At 38.1% G+C, this 26,303-nt stretch overlaps 1 protein-coding gene across 2 annotated transcripts in view; it reads right to left on the bottom strand.

The window, feature by feature from the left end:
• Positions 1 to 26,303, bottom strand: part of DCP2 (decapping mRNA 2) — a 55,039-nt gene that overhangs the window by 18,504 nt on the left and 10,232 nt on the right. For both annotated transcript variants that reach the window (XM_026498447.4, XM_057307356.1), the window contains exons 2-4: positions 19,288 to 19,439; positions 12,968 to 13,095; positions 12,470 to 12,568 (exon numbers count right to left, since the gene is read on the bottom strand). In XM_026498447.4, the coding sequence (XP_026354232.1) occupies positions 12,470 to 12,568; positions 12,968 to 13,095; positions 19,288 to 19,439 (379 nt within the window). The remainder of the gene's footprint in view (positions 1 to 12,469; positions 12,569 to 12,967; positions 13,096 to 19,287; positions 19,440 to 26,303) is intronic.

Below are 26,303 nucleotides of genomic sequence, written 5' to 3'. Positions count from 1 at the left end.
AGTCCTCACTGGGCTCCCTGCTCAGCAGGCAGTCTACTTCTCCCTCTCCCTCTGCCCCTCCCCACCCTCTCCCTGCTCCTGCTCTCTCTCTTGCTAAGTAAATAAATAAAATCTTTTTTAAAAAACTATGTTTCAAAAATGAAAACAGAATTGTGATTAACACTAACATTTAAATGGACAGATTCCAAAAGTACAGCTACAACCCCATGTGTGGGAGTGGGAGGGGTGGGGAAGTGAATGCAAAAAAGCTGAAAACCAGTGAAATAGACTCATGGTTCTAAAACTGCCTTCCCTCTGCAGTGCCTCAAGGGCTGGAAGAGGAGAAGTGATGTTACATCTAACCTTCATCTCTTCCCTCAACCAGAGAAACCACGCTTACTCTGATTAACATACTGGGCTTCCGTATAAAGTAAAAAACCACTGGTCTCTTCTGGCCTTAAAGTTCTCCTTCAAATAACATTTGTATTACTCTGACAAAGTCCTTCCCCACTTTACCCCCACCAATCAAAAAGGCTTTGAATTCTCAGTGGCTAGAACCCCCTGTGGATCTTTTACACATCCCCAGTACCTCCCCTTTCCTCTGGTTTCAGCATCTCCTAACCAATAAGTGTGACAGAAGATGTTAAAACACATGGACAGGCCTGAATCTCTTACGAGGTACAGGTATGAAGGAGCTATTTCTACTCATTTGTCTCTTCCCTCGTCAGTTCATGTACCTCATTCTACATTCCTCGAAAAAGGCACAGCTATCCTTCTCCCAGACGTGTGTAGTCTAGGACTCCCAGTTTAAGCTCCTCCAGGACAACCAACTCATTTCTGTCACCATTTCTGTAAGTCCCTAAGTATGCTAAACCTCCTGTCCTCATTTAAAAATTAAAAAACTAGGTGAATATACTCACTTGAAAAATGTTCCATGGTATATAGAAAATGAGAAGCATTATTTGTATTTCCTACTTCTGGACATGTCAGACTAGGTACCTAAGTACATAAGTGGCATTGAAAAAAAAGGAAAGTTCTCTTGTCCCATGTTTCTTTACATCTACATCTGGTATTGTAGCTATACAAGAAACAGGTGATCAGTGACATTTAACACAGCAGAACTATGTATTTTTTCCAGAATAATATTCTGAAGCTCAGTAACAGAGGTTTCATTCCTTCCCAAATCTTAACATTTATATACACAAGACAATGTAATTAAAACCATCAATCATGTGGATTTCACAACACATATTATGCTATCTGATGTTTCCATTAAAGCAAAATCCAGATGCTTTACTTTTACTTAAAACAAAGGTCTACTCCACTGCTTGAGAGCTTAAAAACGTTTCTTCAACCTTGAAGGATATTAGATTTATAACTGTAACAATTAAGACTGGGGCACCAAAAAAAAAAAAAAAAAAAAGACTGGGACACCTAAATGTTTGCACATCAATGATATATGAAACTGCTTCCCTTCATCAAAGGGAAGACATAAACCAGCATATATTCACAATACAATCCAGAATATATTAGAAAGTCCTATGTACCAATAAGACAAGTAACCCAACTTCTAAAAATGGGTAACATAAGTGGGTACTTAATTAAGAAAACATTCAAATGGCAAATAAGAACATGACAATGTGCTCAAAATCATTAAACTTCAAGAAAACGTAAATGAAAAATACAATGATAAAGCATTACATTCCCATCAGAATGGCTAAATTTTTTTTAATTGAGATATAATTAACGGATAACATTATATTAGTTTCAGTACAACACAATGATTTGGTATTTGTATATACTGTAAAATGACCATAAGATTTTTTGTCCTTTTATTGAGATCTAATTGACATATATCACTATATAAGCTTAAGGTGTACAGCATAATGCTCTGACTTACATATATTGTGAAATGATTACCACCCTCAGTTTAGGTAGCAACCACTGCCTCATATAGATACAGTAAAAAGAAAAGGCAAAAGAATTTTTTTCCTTGTGATGAGAACTCTTAAGATCTACTCTCTTAACAACTTTCATAGATATATCATACAGCAGTGGTTACCTACAGTCATCATGCTATACATTACATTCCTATCACTTACCTATAGCGGCAAGTTTGTACTTTCAAAACCATGTTCCTCCAATTCTCCCAACCCCCAACCCCTCTTCTGGGAACGACAAACCTGATCTCTTTTTCTGATTGGTTTTTTGTTTTTTTCTTTGTAGATTCCACATGTAACTGAGATCATACAACACTGGTCTTTCTCTGACTTATTTCACTTAGCACAATGCCCTCAAGATCCATACATGTTGCACAAATGGCAGGATTTCCTTGTTAATGGCTGAATAATAGCCATTTTGTGTGCAGGTGTGCGTATGTATATATACCCCACAACTTCTTTATCACCTGTCAATGGACACTTAGGTTGTTTCCATTTCTTAGCTACTGTAAATAATGCTATGACCATGGGTACGGTGTCTTTTCAAATTAGAGTATTAGTTTCTTTTTTTTTTTTTCTTTTTTTTTTTTTTTTTTAAAGATTTTATTTATTTATTTGACAGAGAGAGACAGCCAGCGAGAGAGGGAACACAGCAGGGGGAGTGGGAGAGGAAGAAGCAGGCTCATAGCAGAGGAGCCTGATGTGGGACTCGATCCCGGTACACCAGGATCACGCCCTGAGCCGAAGGCAGACGCTTTAACGACTGCGCTACCCAGGCGCCCCAGTTTCTTTTGAATATATTCCCAGAAGTGGAATTGTTGGATCATATGGTAGTTCTATTTTTTGAGAAACCTCCATACTGTTTTCCATAGTGGCTACACCAGTTTACAATCGCACCACCAGTACAAAACGGTTCCCTTTTCTCCACATCCTCACAACATCTGTCATTTATCTTTTTGATAATAGCCATTCTAACAGGTGGGTTTTTTTTTTTCTCTCATTGCAGTTTTGATTTGCAATTTCCTTAATGACTAGTGATGTTGAGTATCTTTTCATGTACCTGTGGGTCATTTGTATATCTCCTTTGGGAAAATGTCTATTCAGGTCTTTTGCCCATTTTTAATTGGATTATTAGGGGGTTTTTTTTTGCTATTGTGTTCTAGGAGTTCTTTGTATATTTTGGGTATCAATCCCTATGTAGTTTGCAAATATTTCTTTCCCATTCTGTAGGCCTTTTACTTTGTTGATGCTTTCTTTTGCTGTAGCTTTTCAGTTTGATGCAGTCCCACTTGTTTTTTATTTGGTTGCTCATGCTTTAGGTGTCACATTAAAAAAGCATACCGAAGGGGCGCCTGGGTGGCTCAGTCGTTAAGCGTCTGCCTTCAGCTCAGGGCGTGATCCCGGCGTTATGGGATCGAGCCCCACATCGGGCTCTTCCGCTATGAGCCTGCTTCTTCCTCTCCCACTCCCCCTGCTTGTGTTCCCTCTCTCGCTGGCTGTCTCTCTGTCAAATAAATAAAATCTTTAAAAAAAAAAAAAAAAAAAGCATACCGAAGACCCACATCCACAAGCTTTTTTCCTATATCTCCTTCTAAAGTTTCATGGTTTTAGGTCTTACATTTAATTCTTTCATCCATTTTGAGTTAATTTTTATGAGTGGTATAAGGGATCTAATTTCATTCTTTTGTCAATGTCTAATTTTCCCAGCACCATTTACAGAAGGGACTATCTTTCTTCCCTTGTGTTCTCTTGGCTCCCTTGTTAAGTATTAGTTGACCATACATGCTTGGGTTTACTTTGGGCTCTCAATTCTGTTCCACTGATCCATTTTTCTGTTTTTATATCAGTACCATATTGCTTTGATGACTAAAGCCTTATAGTATAGCTTGAAACCAGAAGTGTGATGCCTCCCACTGCGTTCTTCCCAGGATTGCTTTTGCTACTCAGGGTCTTTTATGCCTGTGAACAAATTTAGGACTGTTTTTTCCTGCTTCTATAAAAAAATGCCATTGGAATCGTGATACAGATTACACAGAATTTATAGATGGCTTTTACTACTATTGACATTTTAACAATATGAATTCTTCCAATACATAAACATGGGATAAAACTGCTGAATTTCTCATGTAGGCCTGGATAACTGGAACTCTAATATATATAGGTGGTAAATTGGTACAACCACCCAGAAAACTATTGGCAATAGGTTTGCAGCTTCTTTATGACTAAGCCATACCTAGAGAAATGAGCACTTATTTACCTCAACAAAGATATACCAGCATATTTATAACAGTTTTATTAATAATAGCCAAAAGTGGGGTGCCTGGATGGCTTGGTTAAGCGTCTGCCTTCAACTCAGGTCGTAATCTCAGGGTCCTGGGATCAAGCCCCACATCGGGCTCTCTGATCAGTAGGGGAGTCTGCTTCTCCCTCTCCCTCTGTGATTGCATGCTCGCTCTCTCTCAAATAAATAAAATCTTAAAAAATATATATATCAGCCAAAAGATGGATACAATCCAATGCATAAGAGATAAAGCACTGCACCTATCTATACACTGGAATACTAAAGAGCAATAAAAAAAACCCAACTACTGATACATGCAACAATATAAATGAATCTCACAGACTTATATTGAGCCAAACACACAAAACAAAGTACCTAATGCAAAAGCCTTTTAATATGAAGCTCAAGAACTAGCAACACTAATCAATGGTAATAAAAGGCTAAGTAGTCGTTCCCTCCAGGAGGTGTGGGAAAACTGGGTATTGACTGAGAAAGGGCAGGAAAGAATCTTCTGAGGTGCTGGCAATATTCTGTGTCTTGATCTGGATGGTGGTTTCACAGATATATACATATATAAAAATTATTAAACTGTTCTGATTAGCTTCCTTCCTTGAATAGTATTTATAATCAGAAATAAGTATACACATCTAGTCATGTAAGTCTATATGTGAGAAACCATGCTGAAAGTAAACAGTATAATCTAAGTTCCTTGTGCGCATAACCTGTTAACTTTGTGCTACAAATAGTATCTAACTAAATACACGCTTAATAAAATAAGTACTGAGGAGCAGCAAGGTGGCTCAAATGGCGAAGGATCGAGCCCCACTGTCAGGCTCCTTGTTCAGCAGGCTTCTCCCTCTCCCTCTGCTGGGCGCTCCCCCTGCGTGTGTGCGCACGCGCGCGCGCTCTCTCTCTCTCTCTCTCTCTCTCCCCCTCTCTCGCTATCTCTCTGTCAAATAAATAAGTAAAATCTTGAAAAAAAAAAAAAAAGCACTGAAGAAGACTGAGGAACTTTTTCAAATTAAAGGAGACTGAAGATAGGTAATAATTAAATGCAAACACAATGCATGAGCCTGGAAGAGAATCCTGGATGCGGAAGGGGATTGAAACTGCTAAAAAGGACCACAACGAGGCAATTAGTAAATGTGAACATTAAATGCCCATTAGATAACAACACCTACCAATGTTAAATTCCTGAATTTGATAATTACACTGTGATTACATAAGAGAACTTCCCAGTTCTTAAAACTTACATGCAGAATTATTTAGGGATTAAGGTACATTATGTCTGCAATTTACTCCTACTAAATTATTCAGCAGTAATAATAAAAACCAAGGGATGTCTGCGTGGTACAATCGGTTAAGCATGCAACTCTTGGTTTTGGCTCAGGTTGTGATCTCAGGGTCATGAGATGGAACACCGTGTGAGGTTTCATACTCAGCATGGAGTCTAGACTCTCCCTCTACATCTCCCCACCATGTGCTCACTCGTGCACGCACCCTCGCGCATGCTCTCTCTAAAATATATAAATAGGGGCGCCTGGGTAGCGCAGTCGTTAAAGCGTCTGCCTTCGGCTCAGGGCGTGATCCTGGCGTGCCCGGATCGAGTCCCACATCAGGCTCCTTCGCTATGAGCCTGCTTCTTCCTCTCCCACTCCCCCTGCTGTGTTCCCTCTCTCGCTGGCTGTCTCTCTCTGTCAAATAAATAAATAAAATCTTTAAAAAAATAAAATAAAATAAAATAAAATAAAATAAAATAAAATAAAATAAAATATATAAATAAATCTTTAGGGGCGCCTGGCTAGCTCAGTCGGTTAAGCATTTGACTCTCAATTTCGGCTCAGATCATGATCTCAGGGTCATGAGATTGAGACTTGCATCAGGCTCCATGCTTAGCAGGGAGTCTTCTTGGGATTCTCTCTCTCTGCTCCCACACTCGCTGTAAAATAAATAAATCTTTTAAAAAATAAAATAAAAACTGAGGCACCTGGGTGGCTCAGTCGGTTAAGCGTTTGCCTTCGGCTCAGGTCATGATCTCGCAGTCTTGGGATCAAGCCCTGCATCAGGCTCCCTGCTCAGTGGGGAGTCTGCTTCTCCCTCTCCCTCTCCCCCTCCCTCCCCCACCCTGACCTGTGCTCTCCGCTCTCTCATGCGCTCTCTCTCAAATAAACAAAATCTTTAAAAAATAAAATAAAAACCACACGCACATATATAGCAAATCTAATAAACCAAATATGGCAAAATATTAGCAGGTGAATCCATTCTTTGTTATTTTGCTCTGCACTACTTGAAATATCTCAATATTAATATATTTAGTGCATTCAAATATGTACTTAGTAAGTTAACAGCTATCATCCTATGCATAGGCTTCAGAAATTAATAGAGCATGCACTGCTCTTTAAGGAGATCAGTCTAAAAAAGAAAATAATTGTAATAGGACACACATGCCAAGAGGTAGGTGGGTACTATGGGAATACGTAACTCAGCTCTGGGTTAAGGTGAGGTGTCAGTTGTGAAATGGGGCGGTCTTCTGGAGAAGGTGCCATGGACAACGTCCTATTCCACTGGATAAGCCTGAGCTGGGACTTGAAAGATGAATAGGAGTTTGCCAGATAAGAAGAGAAAGGCATTCCGTTTAGAGAGCTGGGAATAGCTATAGCTGGAGTCATACTGGAGAAGGTGGTACAATAGGAGGCAAAATGAAAAGAGCCATCAGCACTAAACACAGGCAGCTTCAAACTCTGCACAACCAAACTTAAAACAAGTATAATAAAGTAACAGATAAAATCTCTCAATTCTGAAAGTGGTAATAACTGATTTGCCTCCAAAATTAGGAAACCGCTCTCATCACACTTACTGGGGAAAGTTTTTAGTAGCTCACTTACATATAAAGATACCAAAGACAAAAATTTTAATACCATCTTCTGTGGATCAAATTCATTTCTGTATTACAATACTTAATTTTCCTGGCATATAGAAAACCATTAACTTCTCTAATGATATCAGATAAAAATCCCTAAGTAAGATTTAAAAATGTGCTATCCTTGGGGCGCCTGGGTGGCTCAGTCGTTAAGCGTCTGCCTTCGGCTCAGGGCATGATCCCTGGGTCCTGGGATCGAGCCCCACATCAGGCTCCTCCGCTGGGAGCCTGCTTCTTCCTCTCCCACTCCCCCTGCTTGTGTTCCCTCTCGCTGGCTCTCTCTCTCTCTGTCAAATAAATTAAAAAAAAAAAAAATCTTTAAAAAAAAAAACTAAAAAAAATAAAAATAAAATAAAAATGTGCTATCCAAAAAGCACCGGCACAGACATATAATGAAATCTATCTAATGTCCTTTTATAAACTTACAGGAAAGAGGTAGAATAAATCTACCAATAGTTACTCCGTACAAACTCTATCAAAATTAAATCACAATACACAGGATTAAATGCATAACGAAGTCAGTTTCGTTACAATAAAATACACTGTTTTGCTAAATAACAAGCAACAAAATAAATGCTGAAACAAGTCAACTGCCAAGTATCATTTGCTTGTGCAACAACTGGTGTCTCACCACAACTAACAATAAAAATATACTGATTACCCTAACACATCCTTTCAACAGTATCTAGAAAACATTTTGCACATCTTTGTCCTAAATCTACTTCACTGAATAAAAGTAATCAGAACCCAATTAACAAAGGTAAACCTTAAGGTCAAGGATTGGAAACTACTCACGAAGACAGCACTAAGTTTTCTATTGACAATTTTTCATACTTTGTCCCTGAGAAGGCTGCCATTGCTTCTCTCAGTTCAGCCCACATACACAGCCCTTATAAGATGGGTCAGATTCTGATATAACAAAACATCTCTGGACGGCCATATATAATGAAATAATAACAGTAACATAACTATAATAAACCAAGTTAATATGTCATTAGCAACTTAAAAGAAGGGTAAGCACCCATGATGGAACTGCATAACTTAAAAGTCCAAGAAAAAGCATTTAAGGCATCAGTCTCACTAGTGGCAGCTAAAAAAATTTGGAAAGAAGTCTTCCTTATAGGTTAATACAAGTGAAAATTAAAAGGAACGCTGTTATTTTTCAGAGGAGTTTGTGGTTAATATCCCCATCTGGCTTTCAACTAAAAACACAGATGGTACATACCAAGCCTATCATCGCCAAACAGTACTGCAGTACCACCAAGTGGCAGAAGGACACACTACATACAAGTCTAGGACTGCTAGTTGAATACTTTGATTACTCAAAATGGCAACTGCTATGAACTAAACTGTCTCACCGAAACTCACGATGAAGGCCTAACCCTCAATGTGCCTGTATTTGGAGACAGGGCCTGTGAGGAGGTAATAAAGGTAAAATGAGGTCATGAGGTTGGGGGCCTAGCCCGAGAGGGCGGATGTAAGAAGAGGAAGAGACATGGCACACTCTCTGCACTCACAAAGGCACACAGGAAAGACCACATAAGCACACAGTGAGAAAGGAGCCACCTACAAGCCAGGATGAGAGCCCTCACCAGAAACCTTATCAGCAGGCACCTTGATCTTGGGACTTCCCAGCCTCTAGAACTGAGAGATAATTTCTGTGTTTAAGCCACTCAGGCTGTGGTATTTCATTATGTCAACCTGACTGAACTAATAAAGCAACACTCAACCTTAATCCTAAAGCTTTTCTCTCTTTGTAACAGAGGTAATCATTTAAAAATCAGATATAAAAGTCAAATTCTAATCCCAAATTTACAAAAACTAAAGACAAGGTTTTTTTTCGACAAGTTCCTTTATCAGTGATAAGAAGATGTTTCTTAGATCAGAAAGGTTAGAAGGATTAATTCTTATTATCAAAAGGAAAAAATCTTTCCCTGAAATTACGAGACTACAGTTCCTAAGAATACCTGTGCTTTCCTCAGAGCAGGACAAAAACTCTAAAACAGAAAAAACCTCAGTGATTCACATCAGAAAGGTAAATATTAGAAAACACATATACTTAAAAATCACAAATTCCTTCCGTTTTCATCTCCGTTGTTTAGAAATACCCATTTACAAATATTCCTGACTGCCTATACTGCAGTAGTCAGGAACATGGACTCCAGAACCAACCACCAAGGTTTTGCATCCCTGTTCTGCCGCTCACTGTGAGATCCTGGTATGTTACTGAACTGCTCTGTTTCAGTTTCTCTCCTATAAAGAGGAGATCATCTCCCATAATGGCTGTATCCCTTCCCCGTAAGATTCTCTGTAGCATCCTATCATCTACACTCCATTCTCCCACTCCCCATGCCCTAATAAATTTCATTTACTTTCTTATAAACCATGGTGATCTATAATCATTACTGAAATTAGCACCACATGAATCGGACAATCTTCTACCTTAGTATCCCAGAGCAGAAAACAAACAAATAAGATAAACTAAATAAAAACTGGGTGCCTCAGCTCACAGGTTAACTGCCTCTGCCCCTCTCCCCCATTCCCTCCCCCAATACCTTATTTCTGCATCACCCTGACTCTATAACATAGTGTACAAAACTGGTCAGAAGAGACGTTCTAGTGATAGATGTAGACGATCCCTTGGCATGGGATACTTCTCTTCAGTTCTGCAAGTTTAAATATTTGATTTCTTCCAAGTTCCCTCAAAAAGATCCAACTACAGAGACAGCTGATCCACCAAATTTAGTCCAAATTTAGCCTGTTTCCTAGTTAATGCAGTGTCTTTCCTGGACCCAGACAATTATCTTATTGCTATAGGACTAATCTAACTCTACGTACAGAATTACACATCAATTCCTCTAGGTGGGATGCTATGATTTTTGTTTTGTCCTTCCTTTTGAGCCAGAGAACCACAAGGTTTAAGGACATAAAAGGGAGAGTTTACAACTATTCCATTTCATTTCATATCATCTACAGAAAGAAAAGGGAAAGCTCTTAGAGTATGTGTCAATTTCTCACCTGCTACCTAAACAGCTTTCAATCTTAAGAGGTGTGCATAAACCTTTACTTACCTATATACAATGGCTTTGTCTATAAGCTGTTGAAAACACTTACTTAGATAAGTTGTTCCATACCGAATTGAAAATGCAGCATTTTTAATCATTTTTAAAATCCTACTCCAAAGTAAATAACCACTAATGGTTTTTCTTGTTAAATAATTACTAGTAGTTTATAAGAATTTTAACTACTATTGCTCACTAATAATTAAATCCAAACTTAAACCAGGTGGTGAGCACTGCTTCAGGAAAACACGGAGTCAAAAAAATAAACAAGGCAACAGATCCAAATGAGATACGCCACAAAATCAATACTGCCACCTCAAAAATATCTCAAAGTTAGTCATTAACACTTAGATTTTAAAGATATCTACTTCTAGTTATGAAGCCCTTAAGTAACTCTTCTTAATAAATGTGTATCTTATAGAGAAATTAAGTGACTCACCCAAAGTCGCTAGGCTACTAACATGTACAAGAACTATACGGGAACAAAAATCTTTCAACGCCTAGACCAGTTTTCTTTCCATTCTATCATGCTTCTTTATAGCTCAACATCTCAAATTTCAAGGATAAGATGTAATGTGTAAGAAACTGATAAATAAGAATACAGTCCGTAATATATCACAGGTACTACATAATTAATGCCAAGCAAATGTCTAGACAATAACTTATTAAAGTTCCAATGTAAATGTAGGATAGAGCTCACTGATTAAATTTTTAAATAAATGGAATTTTAGTTAAGAATGAACTTTAGAAATTATCCACCCTACAGAACGGCTAGAATCAAAAAGACAAGAAATAACAAATGCCAGTGAAGATGTGGAGAAAAAGAAACCCCCATGCATCTGTTTGTGGGAATGCAAACTGGTGCCACCACTGTGCAAAACAGTATGGAGGTTCCTCAAAAACTTAAAAATAATAATACCACATGATCCAGTAATTCCACTACGAGGTATTTACTCAAAGAATACAAAAACACTAACTTGAAAAGGTACATGCACCCCTATGTTTATTGCAGCATCATTTACAACAGCCAAGACATGGAAGCAACCGCAGCATCCACTGACAGATGACTGAATAAAAATATGGAATATTACACAGACATAAAAAAAGAATGAGAGCTTGCCATTTGCAACAACATGGATGGGATCTAGAGGGTATTACATTAAGTGAAATAAGTCAGACAGAGAAAGACATTACCATATGATTTCATTTATATGTGGAATCTAAAAAACAAAACAAACAAAAAGTAGAAAAAGACCCATAAATAGAGAACTGATGGTTGCCACGGGGGGGGGGGGGGGGGGCGATGGGCAAAATGGATGAAGAGGAGTAGAAAGTACAGACTTCCAATTATGGAATAAGTAAGACACAGGGATGAAAGGTAGAGAATAGGGAATATAGCCAATGGTATTTTAGTAACAGTGTATGTTGACAAATGATAGCTACACTTGTGGTGAGCACAGCATAATGTTTAGACTTGTTGAATCCCTATGCTGTACATCTGAAACTAATGTAACACTGTGTGTAAACTATACTTCAATTTAAAGAAAAAGAAATTATTCACTCCAAACCTCATTTTACAAATAAGAAACTCAGATACTGGATACAGAGCGAGTTGGTGGCAATCCCTGAGGGAAAAAAGATAATTTGAGCTAGGTCTAGACAGGATTTGGTAGGCAGGAAGAAGAGAGAACCTTCTAGTTAGGAAAATAATATAAGCAAAGTTTAGACGCTGAAACAAAGCAGTCAAATTCAGACAGAAAATAAATTCTTTTGACTGAAAATAAAGGCAAATAAATTTAGGAATAGCTAAATTTTGTGTTGGGAATAAGGGAGGGAGTTTCAATACTTATAAGAATTAAACTTCATCTTATAGACAATAGGAAGCTAGAGAGGGTTCTGAGCAACAAATGTAAATTTCTTAGGAAAGCCCAAATTGTGTACTTGTCTGGAAGCCAAGACTATAAACACAAAACAAGCACTAGTGTAACTGCCAAAATGTTTTACCAATTGCAAATCCAGTTATAAAAAAAAAAGGTAGAGAATATATCATCAAAATAAAAGGAGTTAGAGATAATTAAAAATGGGCAAAAAAGAAAATGGAAACAAATTAAGGGAAGAATGATAGAGAGAGATGGACAAAAGAATCATTACAAAAGGTAAGTTACTTCATGCAGTCAAGCTCTAGAAAGAGGATTAGATGGTCCAAACAATAAATCTCCATGGCTAAAAAAGCACACTCAAAACATAATCACCAAATGTTACTAAGTTGCAAACTGCAGTAACTCACCTCTCTAGCAGCACAATCATGAGGAGCTTCTTCTTTATTTACTTTTCCTTTTGGAAATCCCCAGCCTGATTTTGCTAGATACCCCTGAACCAGTAGTACCTATAAAAATGAGCAGAGGTAAAAAATAAAAAACTTACTTTCCCTGAAGTCAGAGGTATCTTTCTCCTTACTTCAAGTAACTGTCATCACCAATAATTTTATACAGTACTTGACTTTAATTTACCTTCCAAGAGTCTGACTATACTACTACTTGTGTGAAGAAAGGCATTCTGACCATTTTAAAGTATTTCTTCAACAACCAAATGATATTTTTTTTGCACTAAGTCATACCACAAGTATAAAATAGTAAGATCCAGAATGCAGATAAAATATGCAAAATTTGGCCTTGTAGCACTAGAAGTCTATTTTAAAACCTCAGTTCAGAACAAAATAACACATATTTTACGAATAAGGTGAAAGCAGCTGATCATTGCACTAAAATTCTTTTATTACACTCACATTTTCAAGTGTCTCATCAAGAATAATTGCACCATAGGTTGGTACTCCCATTTTATATTCCTTCCATTCATCCAAAATTTTTTCCACATCTTCACCTTGAGGCAGCAAAAATGGACAATGACTGAAGAGTATGCATAGTGTTAAGGAAACTCCTTTCTAAGTACAGCTTGAATACTTATTATATACAGACAGAAACCTATTTAAATCAACTGAATTTTATATGAAATTACTCAAATCTTCACCTAAGTTTCTCCTCCCCCCCCCCATTTGTTTTCTCCTGAACAAGTCACTGCTACTCTTTCTCAAAAATAAAGAAATAAGGGGCACCTGGGTGGCACAGCGGTTAGGCGTCTGCCTTCGGCTCAGGGCGTGATCCCGGCGTTCTGGGATCGAGCCCCACATCAGCCTCCTCCGCTATTGAGCCTGCTTCTTCCTCTCCCACTCCCCCTGCTTGTGTTCCTTCTCTCGCTGGCTGTCTCTATCCTCTCGAATGAATAAATAAAATCTTTTAAAAAAAAAAAATAAATAAATAAATAAAATCTTAACAACAATTATAGAGAAAGGTAAATCTGGGCATTAAGGAAAGAATAGCCTTTTTTTTTTTTAAGATGTTATTTATTTGACAGAGAGACAGCGAGAGAGGGAACACAAGCAGGCGGAGTGGGAGAGGGAGAAGCAGGCTTCCCACCGAGCAGGATCCCAATGCGGGGCTCGATCCCAGGACTCTGGGATCATGACCTGAGCCGAAGGCAGATGCTTAACGACTGCCACCCAGGCGCCCCAGAATAGCCTCTTTCAAAAGAAACTGGGCATGGCCCCCCCAAACTGGGCTGTGTAAAAACTTATTTTTTTTTAAGTAAATAAAACCTACACCTGTAAAGTACATGCTCAGGCTTCCAATTCCCCATGTTATCAAACGCCTCATCACTACAACACTGTTAATCATAAAAAAATGTGGGAAAAATTATAATTTATGAGTGTTTCTCAAACCAAGGACATATTCTTAAGGGTCCTTAAGTCCTCTATGAAAACATATATTCTGTGTTTTTATTTCGATGTTAACCTAAAAACATGTAATATGAGCCTATTTTCAATCATTTGGAATACCACATATATCAAGAACTACAACTTGATTTCAGAGACCATACTGATACCAGTACTACTTTAACTGCTGTGGGCTACCAAAAAAAGAAAGAAAGCTAATGCACAAATGATGCATTAGAGTCAAATGATATCCCAGCACAATATAAAAAAGGTTTCTTAACAGATGCAGAAAAAGAAAGGTGGTGCAGAAACTGGTAGTACAGGCACATCAAAATACCCTCAAAGATGCATTGTATCCATGTTGTGACTGGCAGCTAGTTGGTTTCAAAAAATATTAAATTCCTTTTATGAAAACATATTTTAAGTTCTATAAGCTTTGTATTTAAAAATTTATTTTGGTTCTATAATTGTAGTAAAAACTACAGAGGCCCTCAAAGAGCCCAAAGAAGTCAACCATCTATGACAACATTGTAATTAAGACAGAAACTAGGGTTAACCTCTATGTAATTAATATAATTTCAAAATAATGCCTTCAAATGGGGAAGGGAGAAAAAAGGATAAAGTTTGGATACAACATCAACCATTCCATGAAGCCCTAATTCTATACGGAATTGCTAACATTCTGGAAAGTTACTTCCCAATAATAGTCTGGCCTTAAATGTTTACTAAAACCCCTTATGTGTTTTAAAGTCATCACAGGTGTTTTGGAATCTACATGTAAATTTTATTTATTTATTTTAAAGATTTATTTATTTATTTGACAGAGACAGCCAGCGAGAGAGGGAACACAAACAGGCGGAGTGGGAGAGAAAGAAGCAGGCTCCCAGAGGAGGAGCCAGATGTGGGGCTCGATCCCAGAACGCCAGGATCATGCCCTGAGCTAAAGGCAGACGCCTAACGACTGCGCCACCCAGGCGCCCCTACATGTAAATTTTAAATAAATGTTTCTTTCTTCCATCAAAAGCTTTACCAGAGGAAAACATAAAAATACACCAGGAGCACAGATAACTCCTAACAGTTCAGAGGGTAGGATACATATGCAGTTCCTCCTCTTTCATTTACAATGTTCCTAATAATCTCAAGGTATATCACTGTCTCTACAAAGCAGTGTTAATCTTATTTTTCTACCCATTAAACAACTTTTTTAAAAAAAAGAACAACAAAGATTTAACAAGAGAAATTATAAATGAACTGACTTAATTTTGGAAATTATTTACATTCTTCATTTACCCACTATTTCTACCTGAAAACCACCACAAAATGAGTTGTCCAAACCAATCAACTACAGTTCAAGATATACTTGGAATTAACACCGAAAAGAATGTGTTAAATACTTGCTCAAGGGGACGCCTGGGTGGCTCAGTCAGGCGGCTGCCTTCAGCTAGGGTCATAATCCCAGGGTCCTGGGATCAAGTGCCCCATCGGGCTCCTTGCTCAGTAGGGAACCTGCATCTCCCTCTATCTGCCTCTCTCTCTCTGACAAATAAATAAATAAAATCTTAAAAAAAACAAAAACCAAAAAAAACCTTGCTCAAGTCCACACAATTAGCAAGTTAACAGAACCCAATCCAAAAAGACATCAATTTCCCCAATGACAACTTTTCAATCATCCTCCATACTTAATAGTACATAAAAGTAATTCAATTCAGGGGTGCCTGGGTGGCTCAGTCCGTTGAGTGTCTGCGTTCAGCTCGGGTCATGATCCTGGGGTCCTGGGACAGAGCCCTCCACTGGGCTCCCTGCTCAGTGGGGAGCCTGCTTCTCCCCCTGCCCTTCCCCCTGCTTGTGCTCTTTGTCTCGCTCTCAGATAAACAATATCTTTCCAAAAAAGGAATTCAGTTCAAACATGGGAGTGAAACTTTTTAAGTATCATTTTTATTTAATGAGATAAGGTATTTAATTCAAAAAATCCTTTAAGATGCACTGAATAATGTTAATTATCATTTCTAATTTTTACTAAAATTCTTGACTACTGTACTTTCTTAAGCCCCAAAACAAATTCAGTCTTGAATCTGAATTACTGGGCCTTTACACAGTACAGCTGACCCCTGAACAACACGGGTTTGAACTGAAAGGGTCCCTTATATGCAGATATTTTTTCAGTAAGTACAGTACAAAACTGTAAATGTATTTCTTCTTCCTTATGGTTTTAATTAATTTTCTTTTCTCTAGCTTACTTTATTGTGAGAGTACAGTATATAATACATATCACATGCAAAATATGAGTCAATCAACTATTTTATCAGTAAGGCTCCTGGTCAACAGTAGGCTATTAGCAGTTAAGTTTTGGGGAGTCAAAAGTTATACACACTTCTTACTACAAAGAAGGTCAGGACCCCTAACCCCCATACTGTTCAATGCTCAACTGTAGTTCTAAAAGATAGGTTATGCTGATTAGATAATAAAAGAATTTGAAGCACATGTCCACTTGTATTATACACATTCTTTAAAAAAAAAAATCCAGTAATTTTTTTTACCTTCTTTATACTAACATTTTTGCATAAACATGAAAAATCTGCTCTAGACATAAACAATCATTCCAATATTAATCTCCCTCAAAATCCTACCATTATCTTGGATGATACAAATTTCCTCGTGGACAACTCATCTCAAGCTCTAGCCTCAGTTCCAGACCAATTCCCACAGCAACATTCTAGACCTTGCTATCACTGTAACTATTCCAGCAATTTGGTCGAAACAAACATCATGACCACAATCTTCTACTGCATTCTTCTAATTACTCACACTGTACCACTACTCTAATCTTTGTATTCCCTTCTCTGCATTAACACCCTGCTGCTTTTATTTTCTTTCCTAAACAATATGGCCCATCACTTTAATCAATCTCTTAGCAATATGCAAAATTCCTTTGCCCCATTGTTCTCTGAACATAGCTCCGTAGCAAAACTTTACCCAGGATGCCCATTCTACAACCACCTTGCTGAGTACTGAAAACAAATCAGAAGACTACACACAACTTATAAAAAAGAAAATTCTTAACAGAAAAGCCCCACAATTTGCCCAAGGTTCCATGGCAAGTAAATGGCAAAGATGGGATGCTAACCCAAGGAATGTGGTTCCAGAACTCATGCTATTAACTTTACTCTATGCCCTTCAGTACCCTATCATAACTTACCATACTGCACTAACAATTTCCTTTCATCTTCTTGAAAATAGGGACTGAATCCACATCATTCACCACATAATGCCTGGCACCAAGTAAGCACTCACTTAACTTAATGAAATCACATCAGCAATAAAAGCTTTTTCTCCATACAATTGAAATTAAACATCACTAAAACAAAGGTTTATTTTTTTTCATAGCAAGGGAAGTTTAAAACTCATGTGCATACACACACACAATTTTATCCAGAACCCCAAAGTATGTAAGGTTGCTATGGTAGAAGCCTAAGTCTATGCAAAATAGGATTGGCCTGTTTTGATCATGTTTCTATACCTAGATTATAGCTTCTTAAAAGCCAAGTCCTCCATGACTTCTTCACAGAAATCTATAACCAAGGCTGTAATAAAGATAATGTTCAATAGAACTTCTATCCCCCTTTGATTGACTTACTTCTTCATATTTAACCAAACAGCTTGATCATTTCTACCACTGAAATGTCTCTTCAGTCTTTTCTTTGTAGTCCCTCTACTATGGCTTAGGACCTTCTTGCTACAATCTCAAGTAATTTGACAGCCCATCCTCCTACGGTTTAACCTATCCTGCCAAGTAGTTCTTCCTGAATTCCATTTTAAAATGATTTGCATAATATTCCTTAGCCTTGCTCAAAAATGTTTTATGGCTAACAGTTACTTAGAACAAACAGTGTTTCGTCCATTTTCTACAGTGACCTGGGAGGGGAGGGTCCTTATTTCATGGAGCTCAAGGAAAATTATAGGGAGCTGAATACAAAGGTTATTTTCATTCTTACTCCAATTCTAGCACAGTACAGTGAATTTGTGGGTATAATACCATTTGAATACATGATTTATAGTTTAAAAAAAATGATCTACAGGATAAAAATCAGTTTGGCTCAAGATTTAAGAACCTCCAAATTCCCTCTATATACCTGCCATTTCTGCTTCCTCCTGTATCCCCATAAGAACTGTCTGCTAGGGCGCCTGGGTGGCTCAGTAGTTGAGCGTCTGCCTTCAGCTCAGGTCATGACGCCGGCATTCTGGGATCGTGCATCGGGCTCCCTGCTCAGCGGGAAGCCTGCTTCTCCCTCTCCCACTCCCCCTGCTTGTGTTCACTCTCTCGCTGCCTGTCAGATAAATAAAATCTTTAAAAAAAAATAAAAAATAAAAAAAGAACTGTCTGCTCAATACAAACTAATTTATTTCCCGAGATATTCCTTACATTTTCCAACTAATTTTGCTCAATCCTTTTCTTTATGTGGAACATATTCCCCATTCTTTATAAAATCCTATATACTCCCTTACAAATATAGCTTTGCCTAAAAAGTAGTCTCTAAATTCTAAAAACATTTAATATCAGAACCATTAGCAATTCAATTTTTTTGCCTTGTGACATAGCTTCTTTTATAATCTTAAATTTCTGGGGCACCTGGGTGGCTCAGTCGGGTGAACGTCCAACTCTTGATTTCAGCCTGGGTCATGATCTCAGGGTCATGGGATCCAGCCAGAGTTGAGACCCACGTCAGGCTCTGCACTCAGTGGAGAATCTGCTTAAGATTTTCTCCCTCTCCCTTTGCCCCTCCCCCTACTCACGAACACTCTCTAATAAATAAATCTCTAAAAATAATTATAATAATCTTAAATTTCCGAGTGTATCTTTTATAACTGATGAACTGACAAGCTTCTATCTTATTTGTAAATAGGAAAAAAAAACTTTGAAAGCAAAGACTTCTTTGTATCTGCCACAAAACTAAAAACACGGCTTTTAACATATTAAGTTTTCAATAATTATTTAAGAATTTCTATCCCAGGAAGGTAGTGATCTGATAAAAGATCATCTGATTAAATGGAACAGCAAGAAGAAAGTAAAAAATAACGGGTCGGTTCTAGAAACAGGCTAGTTATGTCTGAAAGAGAAAATCAAATTTAATTCTAATCATCAGTGTACCTTTCAAGGGGTCCTCTACATAAAAATAAAAATAGTATTAAATTCTGCCTACTATTTATATTTGACAATTTTTAGAAATCAAATACATTTACTTAATGTTTTAAATCTCAAAGACGGTCAAAGGAAATCTGTGCTAAAATATTTTATTAGCAATAATGAAAGACAGTTATTATAGTAACAAAAAGGATATCAGCTTTAGCAAAGTCTCTTATCCCACACTGAGGTAATCCTGGTGTGTTCTGCATGTAGAAATCCAAGTAAAACCAATGGGCAAGTTCAATCTGAAAACACACTCGGATAGCATTGTCTCTTTCCTCGCTGGGAATATGCAAAATAAATCGGCTGTCAAAAACAAAAAACATATTAAAATTACATTTACAAACTATAATGATCTTAACCTATTTAACTGCTTCACCCCTGACCCACCAACATAAAAAAGGGACCAAGAGCAGTGCTGATCGAGGAAGCAAAATTTGAGGGAATAGGAAGAGAAGTCTGGAAGCCAGCTATGCTCACCACTATGGCACCAATGCTGCACAGGGAAGAAGAGTCTGGAAAAAAAAAAAGTTTATACAGGTATCTCACTCATAATAGAATTGAAGGGGCCTTCTAAGAATATATGCAAATATATTCATTCATTCAAACAGGAAAGATGTTAGCTGCTTAAAGTTTTAAAAAGAGACATTAAAGAAATCAACTCTGTTCATTAATAGACTAGATTTCTCAAATATCCTCCTTTGCAGAGCCTGAGTTCAAAATAAAGTATACTCACTTTTTTAAAATCCTAAATTGTCTTTCCCAAGTACATTTGAAGGGAGCTGGAGAAATATTTTATATCTATGGTATAAATGTACACTATATTATTTGTATGTGATTAAGATAATGAACCCTTCTTTGTGCAACAAGTCAGAATTTAAAAAATCTAAGTGAACGGGATTTACAGCACTCGTTAAGCAACCACCAACTGCTTCTTCCACTGCATAGCCTTTTTTGGTAATGACCCTGAGAGACAGACGGAACTACATTTAAAAAATGCATTGGTTTTTGAGTTATTTTAAAAAATTAAAAATTAGTATCACCCAGCTTGATCACTCACGCTATTCACTAGCAAATGTTTTTGGTGATTTCCAAGTTTCAAATCAACCTCAAAAGCATGCTTTTAAATTATAAAAATAATGTAACATTCTAACAGTGGTAGGTACAACAACCTACATTTCAATATAGAAAAACTAGGGGGAAAGAGAGCTGTTAAGCACATACGCTAAGAATGAAGTACGTAACATGCAACTCTGATGGCACTGGCTAAGACACAAAAATCAAAATTCTATGTGGCATTCGAGATCCAGTCCCTGCTCACCTGCACAACCTCTTACTCTATGAGTTCTTTATACCCAGTGATAACAAATTCTTGGAACTGTCCTAAACTATCGTCCACATACTATATCTACTTCCTTTCCCTTGTCCATCTGGCGAACTCCTAATTTGTCCTTCATGACTTACTAACACTACTCTCCTATGCAGATACACGAGGCTCCTCTGAACAGATGTACATACTCTCAGACTCCACTCCTTTACAATTATGTGGTTTTTACTACTATTGTCCACAAATTCCTCCAAATTAGTTCATTGAGATAATGTACTCTTTGTATATTTTTATTCCCACAGTCTAGCAAATTGTTTGACATAACATCAGTGACATACTGATAGCTACAATTTATCTTTTAAATGCTTCCATAGGTTCCTATTCTGGTTAGATGAAACAAGCACACTCCACTCTGTCCCTCCCATAAAATGCAGCTATTAAAACCGTAACAAAACGCAAAGAGCAGCTATTTGAGGACTGTGAAAAGTAAACAGTAGCAGGAAGACTGGGGAAGACAGTATTTGAAGTGAATTTACCATTTTTCCATCCTCCAGTGTCGCCTGGCTGGACTGGGGTTTGGCGGTGAGCACCAGCAGGGACAGAGAGAGCCCCAGAAGCCTTCTAGTTCTGCCTCAAGGGTTGAGAGAGGAGTCTAAGCAGATCTCCTAATACTTGAAGATAGTAGGGAGAATTCTTCCTTTTCTCCTTTCTCCCATGCCCCAGCCCCCAAGCAATGCCATCCATGGTTAGAGGTGGCTACAACAGTGGCTTTAACAGAGGCTAAAACTCTTAAGGGACAGGAAACTTCCTCTTGAATCATAAGAATTGTGTGGTCCCAAGAGAGTAGAGCCAACCTCCACTGCTTTTATTCTTCTATCCTCCAGTTGCTCGCTCTCAGACGTGAGCAGAAACATGTGAAATGTGTGCCAGAGTGGCTTTCTGGCTATAGAACCAAAAAGGACAGACCCAAAGAGCCAATTAGTAGCAGGGAGCTGGCAAAAAAGCAGCAGCTCAGGAAAATGGTCCTGGGAAATTGTTTAGGAACTGGGGCTCAACCCCAAGCTACACAAGCTTAGATTAGACTACAAATAGCATACCACCAACTTTGTGAACTGGACTTAGACCACTGCCCAAGTCTCAGAATGGCCACTGGGTGGTAAAACAGGACAAACAGCAACGCAAAAAACTAACTTTCTTTTACCTGATGTTATTTTACTTAACACATCTCTAAAATAAACTCTGGTATTTATTTTCTCAGTTTGGGGCATTATTTCCATTATGGAATTAACTCTATTCCCACTCCCATTCTACACACCCTTCTCATCTCTCCACCCACCCAACAAAACTCTGTCAGTTTTGGTTAGGTTGTCAACTTCAGCACTACTGACATTTTGAAGCAGATGACTCTATGCTGAGAGGAGCTTTTCTGTACACTGGACGATGTTCAGCAGCAACCCTAGCCCCTGCCCGTTAGATGTCAACAGCACTCTCCATCAAGGTGTAACAACCGAAAAGATCCCCAGATATTATCAAATGTTCCAAGGGGAGCAAAAATCACTCCCACTAACAGCCACAGAGTTAGATTAGCATTCAGCCTCTACATTACTATGACTCTGTAAATGGAATTCACAACTAAGCCACGTGGTAAGCTAGGATTACTTTTCCTTTCCTGCACAATCCTTCGTTCTTCCTGTAATAAATAAATGTCTTATCACTGCACTGCTTTGTGTTCTCTATCACACCTGTCACTAATTGAATCTTCCACCAGTTTCCTAAATTTTTTTCTCAGATGTTAATTCAAACACATAGTTTCATCTTGAAGAATATTCTTCAGCCTTCTAATCTATTCCAGTCTGGGCTGGTTGTCATCTACACCTGATACACATCTATCACATCCTATGCTGTCCTTTCACTGGCATCCCATGGTTCCCTACGGCTCTATCTTATCAGATTTCATGTTTCTTGTATCCTGTCTTTCTCCTCAATTTTCTTTCTTCTTTTCTTTGAAGTATATCCTCCCAAACCTTCTGCAGGAAAGATGCAAGGGAGATAAAAACTGAGACGCTCTGTATCTCAAAATATCTTTAGAATTCTAGATTGAAAATCATTTTCCTTCATAGTTTTGAGACAGTGCTGTCTCCCGCCAGCCTCCAATTTTGACATTGACTGAAGCCATTCAGATTCCTTTGTCTGTCATATTTTTTTCAGTCTGGAAGATTCCAGGTTCTTCCTTCTGTCCCCAGTGTTCTGAAATTTCCCAGTTGTCTATTTTTTACCTACTGCACTGGCCATTCAATGGACCTTGCCTATTTGAAAACTCACATCCCTCAGTGCTAAAGGACCTCATGGACTGATCCTCGTGATTCTTTACTCTCCTCTGGTTATTTCCTACTTCTGATTCCTCCCCTCCCCCCCTTCCTTCTGAGAAACATTCTTAACTTTATTTTGCAAACCATCTATTAAGATTTTTGGTTTTGCTCTATTTTTAATTTCCAAATGCTATTTTTAATTGTTTATGCTTTTATAGATTATCCTGTTATTCCCTGATTGTAAAACTCTACCTCTCTAAGGAGATCAACATGGTTTGGTTTGGTTTTTAAGTTTTCTCTACCTGCATAGTTTGATTCTCCCCAGTTGCTCTTTTTTAGTTTTAAGCTCTACCTTTCATGTTAAGAGGCCTATTCAGACGTTCACATTTAAGTGACAGACCACAAAGCTATTTAGGAAAGTTGTCAAACTATAAGGCACCATTTAAGTGAGTGATCAGACTGAGCAGTTTAACTGAGGGACCACCAATGTCAGTACCTTTAGGTCTGTCCTCATGAGTTAGTCAAATCACCTAAAGAATCTTCCAATCTTGGACCTGGACGGTAAAGGCCAAGCTCTGCCACGTTCTAGGAGCTGAGCAGGGAAGAAGGCTGAGGGTTTTCAGTATGTTTACAGGATATATAAATTCAGTTCTGCCATTTTTCAATATTCTCTTATTCCAGAATAGATTGACACTATTACACTAGTCTCTCATTTGGGTCTATTAGGTCTGCTAAGTCATATACAACATTCCCTTTTAGTTACCAAATTTCGTTGCTCATCCTTTCACCCATTCTTCCTTTCCTTGTGGCTTTATATATTTAACTTTTTTAAAACTTTACTCTTCTAGTGAAATTGATGTTTGCATATAACCTACTATATCTTTAACCAAAAATTTTCACTTCTAGTTAAGTTTCTAGACACTAACCACAACCTAAAAAGTGGTAAGAAAGTACACAACACAAAGAAATTCAATCTCATTCCCATCCCAATCCAGAAAAGCCCTAAGTGAAGGAAGGTAAGCTGGAAATGGGAATAAGAAATAGGACTTTAAAAAAAGGAGAAACGTGCCAGGGCACCCCCAGCGCAAAGCACCCCAGGAATCCATGGCCTACACCCACCTCAGCTCCAACCACCCTGCCAGGGCAACTGCTGCACAGAATGCCCTGGGATACAGCCCCCCACACACTTGTGCCCAGCCTCAGCTCCAACCATCCAGCCAGGGGGCCTCTGCATGGGCCATCCCAGGCTAGCCCACTTTGCACCTACTTCAATTTCAGGAATCCTGCCAGGATACCCCTGTGCAGAGAACCTCAGACCACCCCAGCCACTGCCTACTTCAGCTTCAGTGATCCTGCTGCAATGCCTCTGCATAAAGAATCCAGGACTCCCTCTGCTTCTAGTCACTTCAGTTTCAACTGTCCTGCCAGCACACACTCTATGCAGGGAGCTCTGGGACCACCCTGTCCCATGTCCAATTCAGCTGCTGACATCCCACCAGGGCAGTGCCAGCAGAGTGCCCCAGGACCCCTAGCCCACACCAGCCAAAGCTCTAGCCAGTAAAAGTCACTGGGCACACACAGTCTACAAAGGGGACAGCCATACACAAGACCATTCCCCTCAAGTTTAGAAGTGCTGTTCTGCCCAATTCAAAGAAACCAACATAGGAAGTCAAGCAAAATGAGACAGGAATATTCTCTAAACAAACAGACAAAACCTCAGAGAAAGAGCTAAATGAAATGGAGCTAACCAATCTACCTGACAAAGACTTCAAAGTAATAGTCATGTTCACCAGACTGGAGAGAAGAGTGAAGAACTCAGTAAAAACTTCAACAAAGAGATAGAAAAAAATGAAAAAAAAAAAAAAAAAAAAAACAACAGCTGAAGAATATAGTAACCAATAAAAAGTACACTAGAGGGAATCAACAGATTAGAAGATGCAGAAGCAGTATTCTGGAAAACACGATAATGGAAAGCACCCAAGCTCAACAGTTTAAAAAAAAAAAAAAAAAAAAAAGAGGAGAGGTTATGGGATCTCTTGGACAATATCAAGTGAACAAAATTTGCATTATAGGAGTCCCAAAAGGAGAAGAGAGAGATGAACCTAAGGAGTTCCACACCATGACACATAATAACTAAAATGTCAAAGATTAAAAATAAAAGAATTTTAAAAGCAGAAAGAGCCCAACACTTATGTACAAGGGAAACCCCACAAGGCTATCAGCTAATTTTTCAGCAAAAACTCTGCAGGCCAGAAACAAGTGCCATGACATACTCAAAATGCTGAAAGGAAAAAAAATCCACAACCAAGAACGATCGATGTCTCTGGCAAATTATCATTCAGAATTGAAGAGATAAACAGTTACCGACACAAAAATGAAAGGAGTTCATCACCACTAAACCAGCCTTAGAGAATGCTGGAGACTTCTAAGTGGAAAAGAAAAGGCCATAACTAGAAGAAAATTATGAAAGGAAAAAACTTCATGACTAAAAGCAAACATACAGTAAAAGTAGTAGAGCAATCACTATAAAGCTAGCATGAAGGTTGAAAGACAAAAGTAGTCAAATCAATTATATCTAAAAAATTAGTTAGGGGGACTCACAAAACAAAAAGACAAAATATGACAATGATACACATAAAACATGGAGGGGTGGTAAAAATGAAATTCTTTTAGAATGTGTTCAAACTTAAGTGACAATCAACTTAAGTTTGCTATATATTTAGAATGTTATATATGAATCTCATGGTAGCTACAAACCAAAAACCTGTAATAGATACACAAAAAATAAGAAGAAAGCAAGCCACGTATAACACCAAATAAAGTCCTCAATACAAGGAAACGGGAAGAAAAGAAAAAGGAACAGAGAAGAACTACATAACGACCGGAAAGCAATTAACAAAATGGCAATTAATACACACCTATCAATAACTTATTTCAGATTTTTTTAATTTAAATTCAATTAACATATAGTGTATTATTAATTTCAGAGGTAGAGTTCAGTGATTCATCAGTCTTCAACAACACCCAGTGCTCATTACATCACACACCCTCCTTAATGTCCATCACCCAGTTACCCAATCCCCTAACCCCCTTCCCTCCAGCAACCCTCAGTTTGTTTCCTATGATTAAGAGTCTCTTATGGTTTGTCTCCCTCTCTGATTTCATCCTGTTTTATTTTTCCCTCCCTTCCCCATTATCCTGTTTTGTTTCTTAAATTCCACATACGAGAGAGACCATATGATAACTGTTTTTCTCTGACTGACTTATTTCACTTAGCATAATACCCTCTAGCTCCATCCATGTAGTTGCAAAGGGGAAGATTTCATTTTTTTGATGGATGAGTAGTATTCCATCAACAACTGTTTTAAATGTAAATGGTCTAAGTGCTCCAAATGAAGGATACAGTGACAGAATAGACAAAAAACAAGTCCCAGCAGTATGCTGCTTACAAAAGGCTCACTTCAGACTTCAAGACACATACAGACTGAATGATGGGATGGCAAAAGATATCCTATGCAGATGAAAGCTGGGGGG

This window comes from Ursus arctos, unplaced genomic scaffold (assembly GCF_023065955.2).
Source record: "Ursus arctos isolate Adak ecotype North America unplaced genomic scaffold, UrsArc2.0 scaffold_5, whole genome shotgun sequence".
NCBI lineage: Eukaryota > Metazoa > Chordata > Mammalia > Carnivora > Ursidae > Ursus > Ursus arctos.
This window is presented reverse-complemented; position numbering and strand designations above follow the sequence as displayed.